A 16,191-nucleotide genomic window follows, 5' to 3' on the forward strand; every position below is an offset into this window, starting at 1 on the left:
ACTTTTTCCTGCTAAATCCACACGTTTGCAGGATTTAGCAAACGTGGCATTGCTTAATGATCTATTTCTGTCGACGGTGAGCAACCACACATTATTCTGTCCTGTTAAACGTGAAAGAGGAAAACCTGATAAACTGAAGAGCAGTAGTATTTTAGCTAGATTAAACCATTGATTGGTTAGGCAAACTTAATTGTTTGTGACCAATAACACGTTGACGCCAAATAAAATGCTAAATTAGTACGGTTAAGAAATAAAGCTGAGAGTGCAGAAACTTGACCTTTGGGAAAAGACCGGTAAAGTGTGAAGCATATCCAGCAGGTTCACGACGGGATTGAAGTTTATTATTTCTTTTCTACAATGTTGCTTTATGGGCTAAGGTGATTTTTCAAGGGTCTTCAGGAAATGCATTAAAACTCTTTATTCTCTCTTTATTCTGCAGGAGAGTAATCCTGCTGGAGGAAAAAAAAAACTTTTCAGGGTGAGTAGAAGGACAGATGAACATATGAAATGTCATCATCCTCTTAAGTTTTTAAATTATTGCTTCAAAGGGTAGCAGCGAAATTGTTTAAGTAGATGTATCTTCCTCAAAACACCTGCACGAGGACCTGAACGTTGATTTCGCCTCGCCTCTAGGGGGCACTAAAACCCCGCAGACTGCTGTGGAGCTGATCACATTCTGAACAGTAAACACACCTTTATTGTTTTATTTTCTAACAGTTGTGAACTTTTATCGTAAGTCCGATCATTAACAATCTGATGAAGGGGAACGGTTCACATTCACTCCTCAAGAGTAATGGCGGCGGCAGCATTAGATGCATGACATTTCCCCTGCTCTCACCTTTTTTTTTGTTTTAACACTTCCTGTCTCGTCGACAAGGTGGACTAAAGTGCGAACCACATCAGCAAATCGTTAAACTTTGCTACAAATAAGCGGCCACAGTACATCTGCAACAATCTATTACAAGAACAACTTAAAATTAGACTCTGCACGCTAGACAACAGGTATTTATATTAATTAATCAACTACAGTACTGTAAAAAAAAAAAAAAAACGTCACTACTGATCTCTTTTGCTTGTTTTACAGCACTTACCTGCTTCAGATCTCACACATTTTTATACGAGGCTAATATAACCGTTGCAAATATTTATACATATTTATACCCCCCCCCCCCACCCCGCCCCAAAAAAACAAAAAAAAACAGCCATTCAAGCCAACCAGGTCACTCTCGGAAGCGACGTACCGTCAAGCATTTGCAAGTGGCAATGAGTCTAACTTTAACTCCATTCTTGTTTGCAGAATTGTTTTAATTTGAGTTTTCGAGTATGAATACCATGTTTGAGGATCATGGTACACCAAACCAATTGAATACCAGTTCAAACTTTAATTACGCCACTCCAAAACCTCTGTTTGTGAGTCATTCAGAGGTTTACTTCACTGTGTGCTGTAGTTTGTTGTCCTGCTGAATAATAACCCAAGAATGCTTGAGGTTTGACCTTGTGGAGTAAAGGGTGGACAATCTCCAGATTTTTTATTTTTATTTTAATTTTTTTATGGAAGAAAACATGCTTCACAGTTTCAGAAAGTAATCAACCTGAAGCTTTTCTAGGCCATTGCACTGTCACTCCCATGTTTGCTTTGGATGACGTTTTTTTATTTGTTTTTTTTTTTTTTCTTTAAATGGTGTGTATGTTTTTATGCCAGATGTGACAGGATACACACTTTGAAAAAAAAAATTCACTTCTATTTTTTCAGTCTCAAGAGTATTTGCAATTTGTTTTTCTGGTAAATGAGTGATTTTTTATTATTATTATTTTTACTTTTTTTGACTAGCAGTGTTGTTTTTAGCTCTCGGAGGCTTTTCCTTTCCACATTTTCTCTCGTTGTTAAATCATGACCATATAAAGGAACTGAGGGCTACTTTGCTCCTGGATGAGTCATCAATGTGCTCTCGGAGTAAATCTGGGTCTTTGGTTAGAAATAGCTTTGTAGCTCTTTCCTGACTGATAGAGGTCAGTGACTTCCTGTCAATCTCTTAGTCTACGTCATGTTGTGAGACGGGTTCTATTCTAAATGAGGCAATTACTTTTTCCACATGAAGCCAGATTACCTTGAATAGTGTTCCCCTCCTCAATAATTAAGAATATCATTTCAAAGTTGCACTCTGTATTTACCGATGATATCGTTGTGTGATTAAAACATTTTTCGACAGCTGATATTTTCTCAGCTTCTGGTGCTTAGGCAGCTTTTTTTCCCTGATAAATACCTTTCGGCTTTCTCTGATGCCAGGCCTTGGGGGAGCTGTCATAAAAGTGAGAAATACTCCGCGCTTGCATTCAGCCCTTGAAACTGAAAAGTTGCATCCGAAGCACGGCTCGGACTATGAGGAGTGATGAATTGATTTCTGTGTGTGCTGGTTTTAATGCGATGGGGGGCAAGAGGGGGAAGACAGAGAGAGAGCACTTTGTGCCCTCTGCCCTGACTAAAAGGCCTTTTGACTCCAACTGGCACCGGGTCACATGACCAGCATTGGGCGATTAGAAGGGGATTTCTTCAGCACTCTCATCACACACACGACAACAATGAGCCAATGGATAGTGGCCGTTTCAGCTCATTTAACGTTTCAGGCACTTTAGTAACATGTCATTTGATGACGTTAAGATAAAATTGAAGTTCGCGAAGGCTCTGTAATTCAGCTTTTAAACTTGGTCGACTGAAAGAGCAAAACAGAAAGGTGGGTGGGCTGCACTCTGGAGGCCATTTTGACATTTGCTGAGCCCACCCGTTGCAACTGTCAGCCATCAGCTGATGTCCTTGGGATTGTCTGTAATGAAGCTGTCCACCATCACAGCCAGCAACTTAGCTATTTATAGATGTGAAAGGTAGCGCCGGATGGATGAGAAAAACACAACACGCGCAATTAAATGGAGAGGGAGAAAAAAAAGGCGAGGGGGGGGAAAAAATGTCTGGCTTGCACACATATGCATGCACACGCAGGCACGAACATCCAGTGTAAATGTATATCGATGAGTGTGGCGTTACTGACAAATGGGACTTTCCATTTCTCGGAGGACGGCGTGTGGCTTTTTGGAAATGAAGTCATCTGTGTTTCTTCTTTTTCTCGCTTCCTCCTTTGATTTTTACTTGACTTCACGGTGCCTTCCTGTTTCATCTGAATAAATCGTTCAGCAGATGACATCCGACACCTCCGAGCTTCTCATTTACAAAAACAAAAAAAAAAGGAAATCATAAAAATCAACAGAAAAATTATGATTGCTTTCATCCCACCTTTTGCATTCTTGCAGTTTTTCTTTTGTATTCATTTTCACATTTGTGGCTCCTGCAGATGTGCAAAGAAAGTGATTTGCTTTGTTTTTTTCCCCCTCATTTCCTCCAATATTTAAGGAAAACACCAGCATCAGGAACACTACAGCTTTGTGGTGGTTTCTACCGCCTTTGTTGCGTCTCTTAATTCTAACGACAGTCGTGATGATGAGTTTGTTCAGGGCCCAGCGGTCTGAACAGCAGGCGCTCACACGCTCCAAACTCCAGGATCTTTATTTCCATCCCTTCACCAACAGATGCTGGAGGGTCACGTGGAGGAGGAGCGGATTTAGTTAGGAGTGCTGAGTCTTGCAGCCTCTTCATCACGTCTCTTCTGCTGCTCTCATCATCCGCAGCATCCTGCTTTGTGAAATTGGGCATTTCCCCTTTAAACTCTGCACTGCAGCGCAGGTGCAGATATGTAGCCACTTGGGAAACACGGCATACTTCAAGCAGAGGAAGCAAGATGAGGAACTTTAGAAAATAGAAACATTTTTTTTTCCCCAATGCAAATTCATGATTTGAGAACCCAAAAAAAAAAAAAGAAGAAGAACTGATCATTTTTCTTTCATGAGTTTACAGCACTTTGGAAAAGGAGCCAAAAACTTTGAACCTTTAGACGTTTTGTCCCTCCGGAAGATATGGCTGATGTGACACGGCCACCAACGTGTTTCCAAAACCACTTATGAAGGTCATGTGTTAGATATAAATAACAACACACTTTTGAGTTTTCAACATTTTGAAAAACACACATTGCTGTATTCTGTTTGTACTTAACCAAACGTGTTTGTGTTGTGAAACTCTAATAGTATAAATGTGTGATTGTCGTCTGGAGAAGTAAAAAAGCTCAAGCAGTATCAGTGAAAGTTGAAGTATTAATGTACTTTATATATATATATATATATATATATATATATATATACACACACATGGTGGTTATGGGCGTTTTCTTTTTATGTTTTTTTAAAATGTGTCAAAAAGTCTTGGAGTATGCATGTGCAACATGGAACAAAGAAAACCGAACAGACGTATAGGGCCAGTTTTCGCTTTCTCGTAAATAGGAAGGTAAACCTTTAAGCGTGACACAAGATGGAGGCGGATTTATTTTTATTGTTTAAAAAGCGTGACTGAGTCATTTGCAATGCACAGGCTGAGGTGGTTTCTCATCATGTCAGCATCAGTGACCTACAGTGACCTGCACGGACGATTCTTCAAAGCAAGAATTGTCTTCAAAAAAGAGAGAGGCAAAAATGTTGCAAGTGTGTTTGAGGATTCCATAAATTGAGGTGAAATTGAGAGAAAACAAATCTAGACAGTGAGTGAGAGCCCAGTTCAGGCCGCATTCACGTTCTAGTGCTTCGCGTGTGTTCCTTCGGCCACTCCACTAAACCGAATACCCATCACCACTTCCTCTTCTTAATATAGTTCTAAGAGGAAGAAGAGAAGTCGAGACAGCAAGAAGAGCACAGTTGATTTGAACTGACTTCACTGCGTCTCGGTTCCTGTACAACACTGGACTTTACTCATCCGTGGCTCCCATCTGTTCACACAAACTCCTGCTCTTCTTGGCAAAACAAACAATGTAAGTGATGGGCTTATTCTTTTAATTTCTTTATTATCTTCTATTTCAGGTGAGAAACTGTTTAGGCATGACCTTACTGTTTTACGGGCAACTCAGGTATCAAGGGATTTATATAGCTTATGCAGCAGTCCTTTATCAAAGCATTATTAAAATGAAGAAGAAAAAAAAAAACAAAGTATAATTTGAAACAGATTTAGCAAATATATGGGTTTTTGTTCACGGTTTTCGTGATTTTGGGTGAGCCTAAAAAACTGAGGTCAGATGCTTTTTTTAAGTGAGGCAAGCTGTATATTGTATTGTGCATTATGGTTGGCCATTTTGTAAACCATGTAGCAAATTTGTTCAGATTGTTTTGTCCTTCATTTGTCTCTAAAAACTAGATTATTTATTTATTTATTATTTTTAGAAAATTCAATTGTCTGAAATGAGCGACACGTAGCTCAGTGGACCCTTAGGTTGACTTTACTTCATGTCTTCTGCCCTCCTTCTTGTCAGGCTTGTCTGAAAGACACCAATAAAACATAGAAAAAAGTTAGAAATAGGAGGAAAATAAAGAGAATTTTAAGTGGAATAAAATCACAACTCGCTCAGATTATCTTTGACTTGCAGTTCACATCTGGGTCAAAAAACAACCAAATCTGCAGTAAAGTCTTGGATTAAATACGGACTGGTTCACGATGAGGTTGACTTATCAGAGTTGGGTCGCAGCTATAAGATGGACCCCTCAACAAGTAATAATTAAACGATCCATCTCCCCGTTTACAACACTAACTTTATCTTTGCTTCCCAATAGAGCAGCAATGCCAGTCTCTAGTTGTGAATGGTTGCAAAGCATCCAGTCTGCCAGAGACCCAACCAAACAAAGGCACAACTAAGGTCAACTAGGTCCCAGCTTCCTGCAAGGCAAAGCTGAGTTATTTTAAAATCAGCTTTAAAATAACCAAAAGGTGGGGTGGGGGGGGAATCATCCAATACATAACACTCTATTAATGATTTCCTGTCTATATAGACCTTGTGACCAAATCTTTAGTCAACAAGCGGAACATATTTAGAACTAGCTTGCGTAACTACTAAGCAGCTAATGTTATCTGAGATGGGAAAAAAAATCTAATCAAATCTAAAGCAATTAATGTAACTGCTGACAGTAATCTATTCTGTAGCAGCGGCTCAATGGGGACACATCAGGTGGTTCTACATTTCAAAATGGTCGCCTTTGTAGACCGGTAAGTCTACTTCAAGGCCGATTTCTAATCCAATTCACAATTTCAGGCCCAATGTTTGATAAAAAATCGAACCAGTTTTGGTCCCCAATGCTTAAACTCAGCACTTGCATTAAAGAAACAGTAGTTTATTTAATGTAAATACTGAAGAGGCAGGAAACTAGTGGAATCCTGTCGCTTACCAATGGCGATGTCTTCTTTCAAAGCAAAACTACAAGTGTCAACTTCAGCCAGATTGTTTTGTTAAATTGCTCATAATATGCACATTGCTCCAGCATCTTTAACATCACTGTATAGTTTGTGGAAAAAAATAAAATCACTTTCATCAATGTAAACATGATGATAATTATCGCCAAAAATACAATGGAGTTGTTAACGTTGTGTTCAGATATCTCAGGCACGCTTCGTTCGTGTGTAAGTTTCTCCATCCTGTCGTCCATTTGCATCAGAAACATATTCGAATCCTGAACTCTCCTGCCCTTTGGTTTTATAGATATCAACATGAACGGCCTGCTGTGTTGTGCTGAAATTCTGGCCATGTTGCTGTGTATCCCGTGGTCTTTGTGTGAAAGTTCAGCACAAACGTCAAACAATACTACAGCTATGACCACCTCTAATGGCATCTCAGAGAATGGATCAGTAACTGAATTTCCAAATTCTATGACATCAGCCGAGACCACTACCACCATCACCACCATCACCTCCACCACCGCTCTGAGCACCCCTACCACCACCACCCCTACCACCACCACCACCACAACCACCATGTCATGGACATTTTTTGATCAAATAGAGAAAAAATATGCCAAGAAGATAATGCCAATCTGTGCAGTGCTGGTCTTAGCCTGCGGCGTCCTCCTGTTTTCTACCCTGGCACTTGCATGCAAGGTGTGCCAGCTGAGAAGACGCCTCAAGACGACAGGCGGCAACTCCGAGTACTGGATGGGAATGGACAAAGCCGAGTCACAGCCAGAAGCTAAAGAAAACTGTTTCCTGCTGACGGAGAACGGTCAAACGACTCAGGAGAGCGAAAACGGCGCCACCAAGGAGGACGGAGGGAAGGTCGATGAGGTTAAGCAACAGGGAGACGAGAAGGAGGTGGGAGAAACTCAGAAGAGTGAGGAGGCCGCTACGGCTGCGGCAGCAGAGGAAAGCTCTCCTCCTTCAGAGCCGGCAGAGGAGACCGCCAGCTCGGAGCCCACCAAAGATCCTCCGCCGCCTTCCTCCTCCTCCACTGAAAACACAGAGGAACCTAAAAAAGATCCGTAGAGTTTTCTTCATGAGTTTCCATTTCAACGCAACTTAGCAGTCGTTTTCAGCAGCTTCTTAGTTCTTTAAAGCTGAAGCGTTTATGCATGTAATTGTAACCCACCAGATTGTATATTTGTGCACCTGCACATTTTGTTTTGCTTGCATATTTTTTTTTGTCATTTCCAAATTAAAATTTGACAAAATGTGTTTACTTGGTCTTTTTTTTTTTGTTGTTGTTGTTTAAATTTGACTCAAAAGCAGAAGGTGTCAAAGAAAACATACTTCTTGTGAATGGAGTTCAACGCGGGACGACTGATATTTATTTTCAGTTCCCAGTTGGTTGCACAAGATGTGTCTGTGTCCAAGAAGTTCCTTGCTAAAATAATCCTTCATCTTGAGCTGTTTCACAGTTTGTCATGTGACTTTATGGGACAGATCAACACAAAGTCAAGTCCAGGTTTATTTACGTAGCACATAAACAACTTCAGCTGTCCACAATGCTTCACGACAATCACAACACCAAAGATAGGTAAGTGATTAAACAAAAAGTAAAATTAAGCTTGGTAAAAAATAATAATAATAATAATAATAAGAGAATAATAAAATTGGCAGGAAATACCAACAGTATAAATATAAATATAATATAAATAAAAACCAAGACATTCTTAATTTCAGCTGAAGTGATTACTCAAAAATAGGAATAAATGAAGTCCTAACTTCCTCCTTTTTTTATTTCACTTGATGCAAGAGGTGCATTGAGTGAAAAAGAGCAGAACAATGGTTTTCTACTAAGAAGCATCAAGGTTTTCTTTAAGGTTTTGAATCCTAGAGAGTAAAAATGAACCTTTGTGTGAAATGCTTGTTGCCTTGTGGGTGTGCCATCTTGGGAGTGTGCTAAGGGGGGCTCAAACCCATCTCTTTTATAGAAGAAACTGTGGAGTTTGATTGGCCGGGGGTAAATTGAGAAGGCGGGGTTAACCAGTATATAGATAGACAAAATTCTGTTTCTTACAAAACTAGGCAGCAACAGTAGATCCTGTGGGGATGCTATTCTTTAGCAGAGATAAAGAAGCTGGTTTGTTGATAGGAAGATGTTTGGAGCTTAAAATGGATGGTTACAATCCACCCACATCAATGTGCTAAAATGGCCTAGTCAAAGTCTAAACCTAAAACCAAACGAGAAACTCAGAAGCCTGCCATTTTAGTCTAGCTCATAGAGACATACGCCAAAAATACTTGCAGCTGCGGTTGCGATGAAAAGTGGTTTTGTAAAGTATCAAGTGCATGGAGGCTGAATATGAAAAAAATGGCTGCCACACATTTTAGGATTTAGAAAATTACAGCCATCCGTGCTTCTATCTCCCACATGGAAGTGCGTGATTGTATCGTGGCAAAGTGTGGAGAATTTCACTGGTTCTGAATACTTTAGGGAAGGCACAGTAGGCTTGTGAGAAAAAGAGAGCGCAAAAAAAAAGAGTGAATAGGAGATGAGCTTGATTAGCAAGCGGAGAATGAGCTCCTTTTAGGCTCCGCCACACAGCCTCTTTTCATAGCAACCAGAGCTGACGCAGCCAAACAAAAAGAGACCTTTCAAAACACAAATATGAGCCTTTTCTTAGCTGTCATGTGCAGATATTTTGTTCATCTATTTACTTGTGACATAATGGGTGGATTTGCACCTTTTGAGTAAAAGCTCTAAATTGCTAAATAACCCCAAAGTCATAAAAGCAAACAGCTTTTATGACCCGCTCTGCGCAGGTCAACGGGCCGGATGCAGGATGTAGCGCGTATCGACGAGCCAATGGGAAATTATTTTCCTCTGGAGGAGCCGTCCTCTTTTTCTAGAGGATCCGAATTGCTACTTGACAACACAGCTTCAAACTGGCAACGTCGCACGCAGAGAGTTTGACGTAGTAGAGGCTTGCAGGAAGGAGCAGTGACGGTGTACATGAGTTTCAGTCTCAGTGGAGCAACTACTGGAAGAGCCGAGGCAGGCGGGAGGTGAGGCGGTTTGACTGGAAACACAGAGAGAAGTGGCAGAGGAAGTAGTGAGAGTGTTGCAAATAGGCGCCTTATTTAGCCTGGCTAAATAAGGCGCCTTATAATAAAAATATAATAAAATAAAACTTCTGCTTCTCAATTAATGAGGTTGCGTGGATTCGGCTTCATTGCTACTCTGAGACAGTTGAAATAGCCCTTTAATTTTTTTCCCTTTCTGACACGTTAAACCCACAGACCCCAATGCTTTCCATAATAAAATAATTCAAATTACTCCATCATTTTAGATGGGAAGATCGATTTAAGTAGCTTTTAATGGTCTTACGCAAACTGAACTTTATAGTAGTGGTGGTAGCATCACACTGGGAAGGTTCTTTTCTTCAGTGGGAATGAAATTGCTCTGAATTTGGATGGAGCAAAATGTGGCAAAGTACTTTTAGGTACAGGTGCACCAATTGGGATTACAAATTAGATTTTTATTTTATTTATTTTTTTTTTTTTTGTCTGAAAAGTCACCAAATATCGCAATGAAATCATTACGTTGGCAAAAGTTGAATAACTATTGCTAACTGCGTACATCAGTCTGCCACTGCCTCCATTTGCTCCATGGGAGACAGTGGCCGATTTCCAGACCTTTGGAGATGTAAATAAGATTGGTTTCTGATGTAAGTCTTCGCATATTTCCCAAAATTAAGGTAATCAGCACCCTGCTAAACACTCGAGGCAGGTCAACTTTTAACACAGCATTAAGCCTGAAAACATAGTCAAAGGTTCAAGTGAACTGATTAGATCAAAGAATAGCAAAATGATAGAATGGCCCAGTCAAAGCCTAGACGTAGACCTGAATGAGAAGCTGTGGCAAAACTCGAAATTGCTGTTTACAGGCACTCTTCATCCAGTGTGACCAAGCTTGAGCTATAGTGTGACAGAATAACGAGCACAACGTTCATTTTTCAGATATGGATATTGTCCCAAAAGAAAAAAAAAATCCCTTCCAGCTGTAATCACAGCGAAAGGTAAATCATCAGATTGTTTACTCGAGTTGCCTGAACACAAACGCGCGCCACAACTTTCTGATTTTGTTTCTGTAAAGACCGAAAATCCATTTTGTTTTCCTCCCACTTCACAATTACGCCCTACTGCGTGCCTGTCACATAAAATCACACCAAAACACACACAGAGGGTTTTGACTGAAAAATGAGGAGATGTAAAACAAAACAAAAATACTAATAAAAACAAAACAAAAAGTTAAAGGGGTGTGAAAACTTTGGCGAGGCGTTGTAGCCGAGCCTGGGGTGACCGGGAGGCAGAAGTGCAGCAGTGCAGTGCAAGATGGAGAGTTGGCTGTATTGCTGATGACAGGTGGGATGCTGCAGAGGAGGAGAGTCCTCTGTAATAAATCTTGAAGCTTTTTGTGGCAGCCTCTACATTTACAGCCAATTACAGCACTTCATCGACTTGTACAGGGAGGGGGGGGTTGTTCTTTAGAGAGGGATGATTTATATTGAGCAGATAACTGATAACAGTCTTTATTTTAAGTACAAACAGCCAGTTAAACCAAACTGAACAGCAGTTGTTCTTTGGAACACGGGAGTGGATCTTTAAAGCCGAGAGATTTAAAAGGGACTAAGGAGTTTCCCTAGTGGGGATCCGTGTATGCAGAGAGCCCCTCCATTATGCGCTCCATTTCTCCTTCCCAATACTTCTCCCTGCTAACACGCCACCCCTCCCCTCTCACTTCCACTGCACACAGTAAATCCAGAGCCTGCAGTGCCTGATCGAGCCAAACCCTTAAAGATCCATAAGATGCAGTAGTAAACTCTCAGCTTGCACAGGGAGGAAGAAGAGGGACTGAACTGCACGCGAGTGTATGGCAGAACACCTGCACTGGACAAGTGAGCAGGGGTCAAATACTAAGATAGACATACATAGGAGAGAGAAGGGAGGAGGGGGGGGGAGAAGAAAAAAAAATTCACCTTCAGCAGAGCACCAGCTGGTCCCGAGCTTGAAAGCAGCAGAGAGGAGACAGAAGAGGTGCTGAGCGGCAAAAAGGAGCAGAGAAAAAGTGACTGGAATGATAAGATGAGAAGGTGAGTTTCTAAACATATTTGAAGGCTCTTCTTCTTGCACACACATTTAGCCACACCCTGGGCGAGAGAAAGAAAAAAAAAACAAAAACAAAACACTGCAGTATCTTGTCGGCTGTGTCTTTGCCTGCCTTTGGACCAACTCATGCATGAGTCCTCTGTGGAGTCGTTACCAAAACCCATCTATTGGACTAGTTTTCCTCCTCTGAGAGCATGGGACTGACTCCACTGACAACCACTGATGAGTGAACACAAACTGATGCCAGGGAAAATGACTGCAGGGATTTGTCCTCCTTTCTGATGGATGGTATTCTTCAATGTAGTTGAAAAATGCTCACTACAGTTCAGGTCTGGTGTTATTCGCTTGTATAAAAAAAGGGGGGACACACTGCAGGCATTATGCTGCATACATGAGAGGTAGTTCGGTGTGTTTTTGCTCATTCAGCTTTCTTATACGCCGACAAATTTCTCATTTTTTCTTTTCTTTTTTTTTTTTTTAACCCCCAGCAGGCCCGTGATGTTGAAGCCGTTTCTTAATGAGGCCCTCCTGGAGCTGGTGCTCGTGCTGTGGCTCGGGCTCCGCGTCCTGGCCGTGTGCCCCTCCGTGTGCTCCTGCAGCCGCAGCCACAGAGAGGTGGACTGTTTCCGGAGGAGCCTGAGAGAGCTCCCCGACGGCTTGCAGCACAACATCCTCTCCCTCAACCTGTCCCACAACCAGCTCCTCCATCTGGATGACAGGCTCGCCTCGTACACCCACCTCCGCGTCCTGGATTTGTCCCACAACAGGCTGAGCCGCCTTCCCAGAGGCCTGCCTCGCTCCCTCTGGGAGCTCCGCGCCGCGTCCAACCGCATCCAGCTGCTGGACAAGAACGACACGGTCTACCACTGGAACCTGAAGACCCTCGACCTCTCGGGCAACAAGGTAGAGAGGGCCGTCTTCATCAATAACACAATGCCTGAGCTGCGCATGCTCAACCTCAGCAAGAATCACTTCTACACTTTGCCCACCAACCTGCCTGCGCACCTGGAGACCGTCGATCTGTCCCACAACATGCTTCTGAAGGTGCTGCCGGGCTCTCTTGACCGACTCCCAAACTTAACCCACTTGTACCTGCACTCTAACCGCTTCTCCTCACTGCCCTTTGGAGTTTTGGACAAGATGGTCTCACTCAGAGTCGTCACTCTGGGCAGCAACCCTTGGGCTTGCCACCTTCACGAGGTCGACTACTTGCTGTCTTGGACTCAGCGCACCTCGGCGCTTGTCCTCGGCTGCCCCTGCTACACCCAGCCTGTGTGTGGAGCGACGCACTCCAGCAGGACAGGAGGTTTGCACTTTGGCTCCTTTGTTCTGCCTCCTCTGGCAGTCGGTGCCTCGGATCTGACCTCGGCGTTGCCCGAAGACGGCGTCACGCCGTGGTACTGGTCCGTCTCCGCTCAGCAAAGCACGCCCCAAACCCGCAGAGAGTCTCTAAACATGGGGCACGATGCCTTCACGGAAACAGCCATCAGCATTTCCACCGTAACGATTAATCACCTGGCTGGAACCGACAGCCGAGAGGACATAGATCATCTCATCTCAGGCACAAAGGAAGCTTCATCCTCGGCCCCGCTCCACACCGCAGACTCATCCCATTTCTCTGACAAAAGTCTCATTACCGACACATCTAAAGGAAACGGCGTGGAGCTGGCCACCGATCGATTCTTTATAACCGAGGCCTCCTCCACCCAAACAAAGAGGACAGCCACTCTCCGCACCAGAAGCGTCAGGAGACAGAATCAGTCGCCTTCCGGAGGCATCAGAAACAGCAGCCCAACCTTCTCCTGGTTTGGTTTCCTTCACAACTTGTGGCTTTTCCCTCTCGTTTTGCCTCAAGTCGTCGGACGGATGGTGTGAAGAGTTTGAGGAAAAATGTGAATTTAAAGCAAAAAATAAATAAATAAATACTAAAGCACAAGAGAGATGATACTGGAACAGTTGTTGCACCCACAGAAGCCATGTCTTCAGAGAAAGTTTAGATGGTAAAAAAACAAAAGAAAAGAAAATAGAAAATATGTCTTTAACCACTTTTTTTGGATTACATAAGGTTCACACTAATGCCAGCAAAATGGATTTTTAAAAAATGTGAAAATTAGGTGTTTATCTCTTTATGTCATTGCCTCAACATTTGACACCATCCTTCATGAAACCACAACGTGTGTGTGTGTGGGGGGGGTGTGTGTGTGTGTGTGTGTGTGATATTATTTTGGAAACTGGCACACAATGATTCAAACAAACACCGAGATGCAGCGGCTTATAAAACTCTTATCTGCTATGTTACACCTGGAAAACTTCGGTGCATTTCATTAGGATTTTCTATGGTTGAAAGGTAGAGAGAAAGAAGGATGCATGGTCTCGAGACGTTTTCACAAGCAAAAACCTGATCAGATTTGCATGTGTTCACTGTTAAAATCTGGTATTTTTTCCTTCCTCTTCACAAAAACGAAGAGCTTCTGTCTTGAAAGCCGCATCAACGTTAGAACGTGAGAAAGTGTGAACCGTTTAAAGACGTGTGAATAATTATGCAGGACGCTGCATGCGGTCACATTTGCTCATCCAAAGCATGTCTTGTCAACAGGGAACTGTGCCTTTACAGCAACGGACCATCCTTACGACGCCACCGACATGTTTGAAATGGTTCGCTCACGAGAGGCCGACAGTTGCATCCCATCGTTCGCCCTCAGAGTCTCGTTTAAGAAACTATCTTAAAAATTGTTGAAATTCTTCCAACAAGCAATTTACAGTTTAGATTAATCGTCCACAAATCTCTGAAGGTCAATGTGGGGTCTGTGAAACTTGTAATAGTTTGGAGGTGGGTTTTTTTTTTTTTTTTTTACTTTTTTGTCTTTCTTTGTTTGTGTCTGGAGTAACTGTAATGATGGGAGTGTTTTTAAACCCAAGCGGAGGATCACCAGAAAATTAATGTGAGAGGGCCGAGAGTTCGCGGCCAATCTGCATCGGCTTTTCAGCCTCATTAGCTCCGTCTGTAATGAATGCTTCTCGGCCTTTGCAATTTTACACAGAAGAAGCCCTGATCTCCTCTGATGATCCCTCCCCGTTCTTTGTTTTTCCTTCCCTCTCTCGAACGCTCTTTTCTTGACACTCTTCAGCTTTTACATCAACACAAAAGCATTTTTTAAAATTAAAATTAAAAAAATGGCGCAACATTTGTAATGCTGCTTCTTTTAAAAGACTCTTGAACATTTGCGAGGAAAAACAGAACAACAATGAATGTAATGAATGAAGCTGAGCACATGATGGCACTATACATTCAGCAAACAGCTTGTTGTGGAGCTGAAAAGCCTTCTTTGACTTTCTGCCAACGCTGCCTGATGTCCTCAATAGATGTTCAGTGTCATTTTTATTTTCTCACTCTTCTTTTTTTTTTTGAATTGCAAGTTTTATTTTGCTTTCTGAAACCCACTTTTTTTTTCTTAGCTTTTGAACAAATGCAGTGATTGTGTGGACGTCCCCAATCCCTGTTTCCTGTGATTCTGCTAACTCATTTTGAGCATTCTGTGTAGGAGCCAAAATCTCCCTGGACAGGATGTATACATTTGTAACGACACGAGCTCAACAGGAAGCAACAGAGACTCTGTCCAACGGAGGGTAAACACATGGACAATATATCTAATGAACAGGGAGTGCAGAGCGCCTCTTGCGTATTTTGATCACATCTTAGACTTAAGTGTCCTTCATGATTCACTGACGCTGGTGAAAATCATCTGCATGGCGACCGAACGTTTGGGGAATGCAAACTTCCTGGTGCTTCACTGCAGAGCGATAAAGTGTAGAGTTTGTCAGCTTCTTTTTTTCTTTAACTGTAGAATGCTAAGATATTCAAATCCTCCTGATTGCATTAAACAGCTGTGATGCACCACTCTGCAGCTTTTTTCTTTCTTTTTTTTTTGTCTTTTTACAATTTAGTGTTATTTGCATAGAGACGCATAAGTTGCCAAAATAATAAGGCATGCATCACCGTACAGCGGAACCGGTGCCAGAGAATTTAGAAGTTTGTTTTGGTAACTTTGTCAAGGTTCTGCAATCTCTAATAAAACGTACGCTTAAAGCAATCAACACTCTGATTGTTGTTGGATTTTGTCCATAACTGCTGTCTAAATAGTGTAGTTTTCTTTTCTTTTTTTCTTTTTAGAACGCTGCAAGACTTTTAAAATGCGCAATAAAGGAAGTCTGAGAGAAGAGATCTAACTTGAAGTTATTGTTTTGCTTTTGACTCAGCAGCTGCAGTGGCTCTTCAGTATATCTGCAACACATTTAAAATTCCATTTATTTGCGATGTCAAACGATGAGAATGACATATATCGTGTACAAAAATAAGCAAAAACCCGATGCGTCATTAGAGATTAAAGTAACTCATCTTGAATGGATATTATTTCTCTTCAGGATTTCATGCCTGCAGTCAATTTATTGTCAATCGCTAGGGGTGTCTATACCCTGCAGTATTTTCTGTGAACCATAATAGCAGTAGTCGTAACATGTTTTAAAGTTAATTTTATTGGAGAATTCTTATCAAGCAGCATAAAGCACTAAGTTGAGACTTGCTTTATAGCTACCAAAACCTGAAAACTTCTCAGAACAGCAGCTTTAGTGTCTATTTGAATTATTATTATTTTTGTTTTAAATGTGTCAGCAAGAGGTGCCCACACCCTAAACTGAAGAAATGTGGCAAAATA

General features: G+C 41.9%; 2 protein-coding genes and 1 long non-coding RNA gene across 4 annotated transcripts in view; all 3 read left to right on the forward strand.

The window, feature by feature from the left end:
* Positions 1–16,191, forward strand: part of LOC148155417 (uncharacterized) — a 354,212-nt gene that overhangs the window by 333,622 nt on the left and 4,399 nt on the right. The gene's annotated exons all lie outside the window — the stretch shown is intronic.
* On the forward strand, positions 4,722–7,582 carry LOC106931925 (uncharacterized). Its single transcript, XM_015010325.2, has 2 exons — positions 4,722–4,904; positions 6,618–7,582. The coding sequence occupies exon 2, from the start codon at positions 6,626–6,628 to the stop codon at positions 7,391–7,393; it is 768 nt and encodes a 255-aa protein (XP_014865811.2). The 5' UTR covers positions 4,722–4,904; positions 6,618–6,625; the 3' UTR covers positions 7,394–7,582.
* Positions 10,845–13,413, forward strand: LOC106931927 (oligodendrocyte-myelin glycoprotein-like). The gene has a single exon (XM_088012501.1). The coding sequence runs from the start codon at positions 11,978–11,980 to the stop codon at positions 13,352–13,354; it is 1,377 nt and encodes a 458-aa protein (XP_087868627.1). The 5' UTR covers positions 10,845–11,977; the 3' UTR covers positions 13,355–13,413.

Source organism: Poecilia mexicana, unplaced genomic scaffold, assembly GCF_051168715.1.
Source record: "Poecilia mexicana isolate PSO_F unplaced genomic scaffold, ASM5116871v1 scaffold_14, whole genome shotgun sequence".
Classification (NCBI taxonomy): Eukaryota; Metazoa; Chordata; class Actinopteri; order Cyprinodontiformes; family Poeciliidae; genus Poecilia; species Poecilia mexicana.

Bases quoted from the DNA above. Each gene is read 5' to 3' on its own strand.
- LOC106931925 (XM_015010325.2), top strand. From the start codon at position 6,626: ATGAACGGCCTGCTGTGTTGTGCTGAAATTCTGGCCATGTTGCTGTGT.
- LOC106931927 (XM_088012501.1), top strand. From the start codon at position 11,978: ATGTTGAAGCCGTTTCTTAATGAGGCCCTCCTGGAGCTGGTGCTCGTG.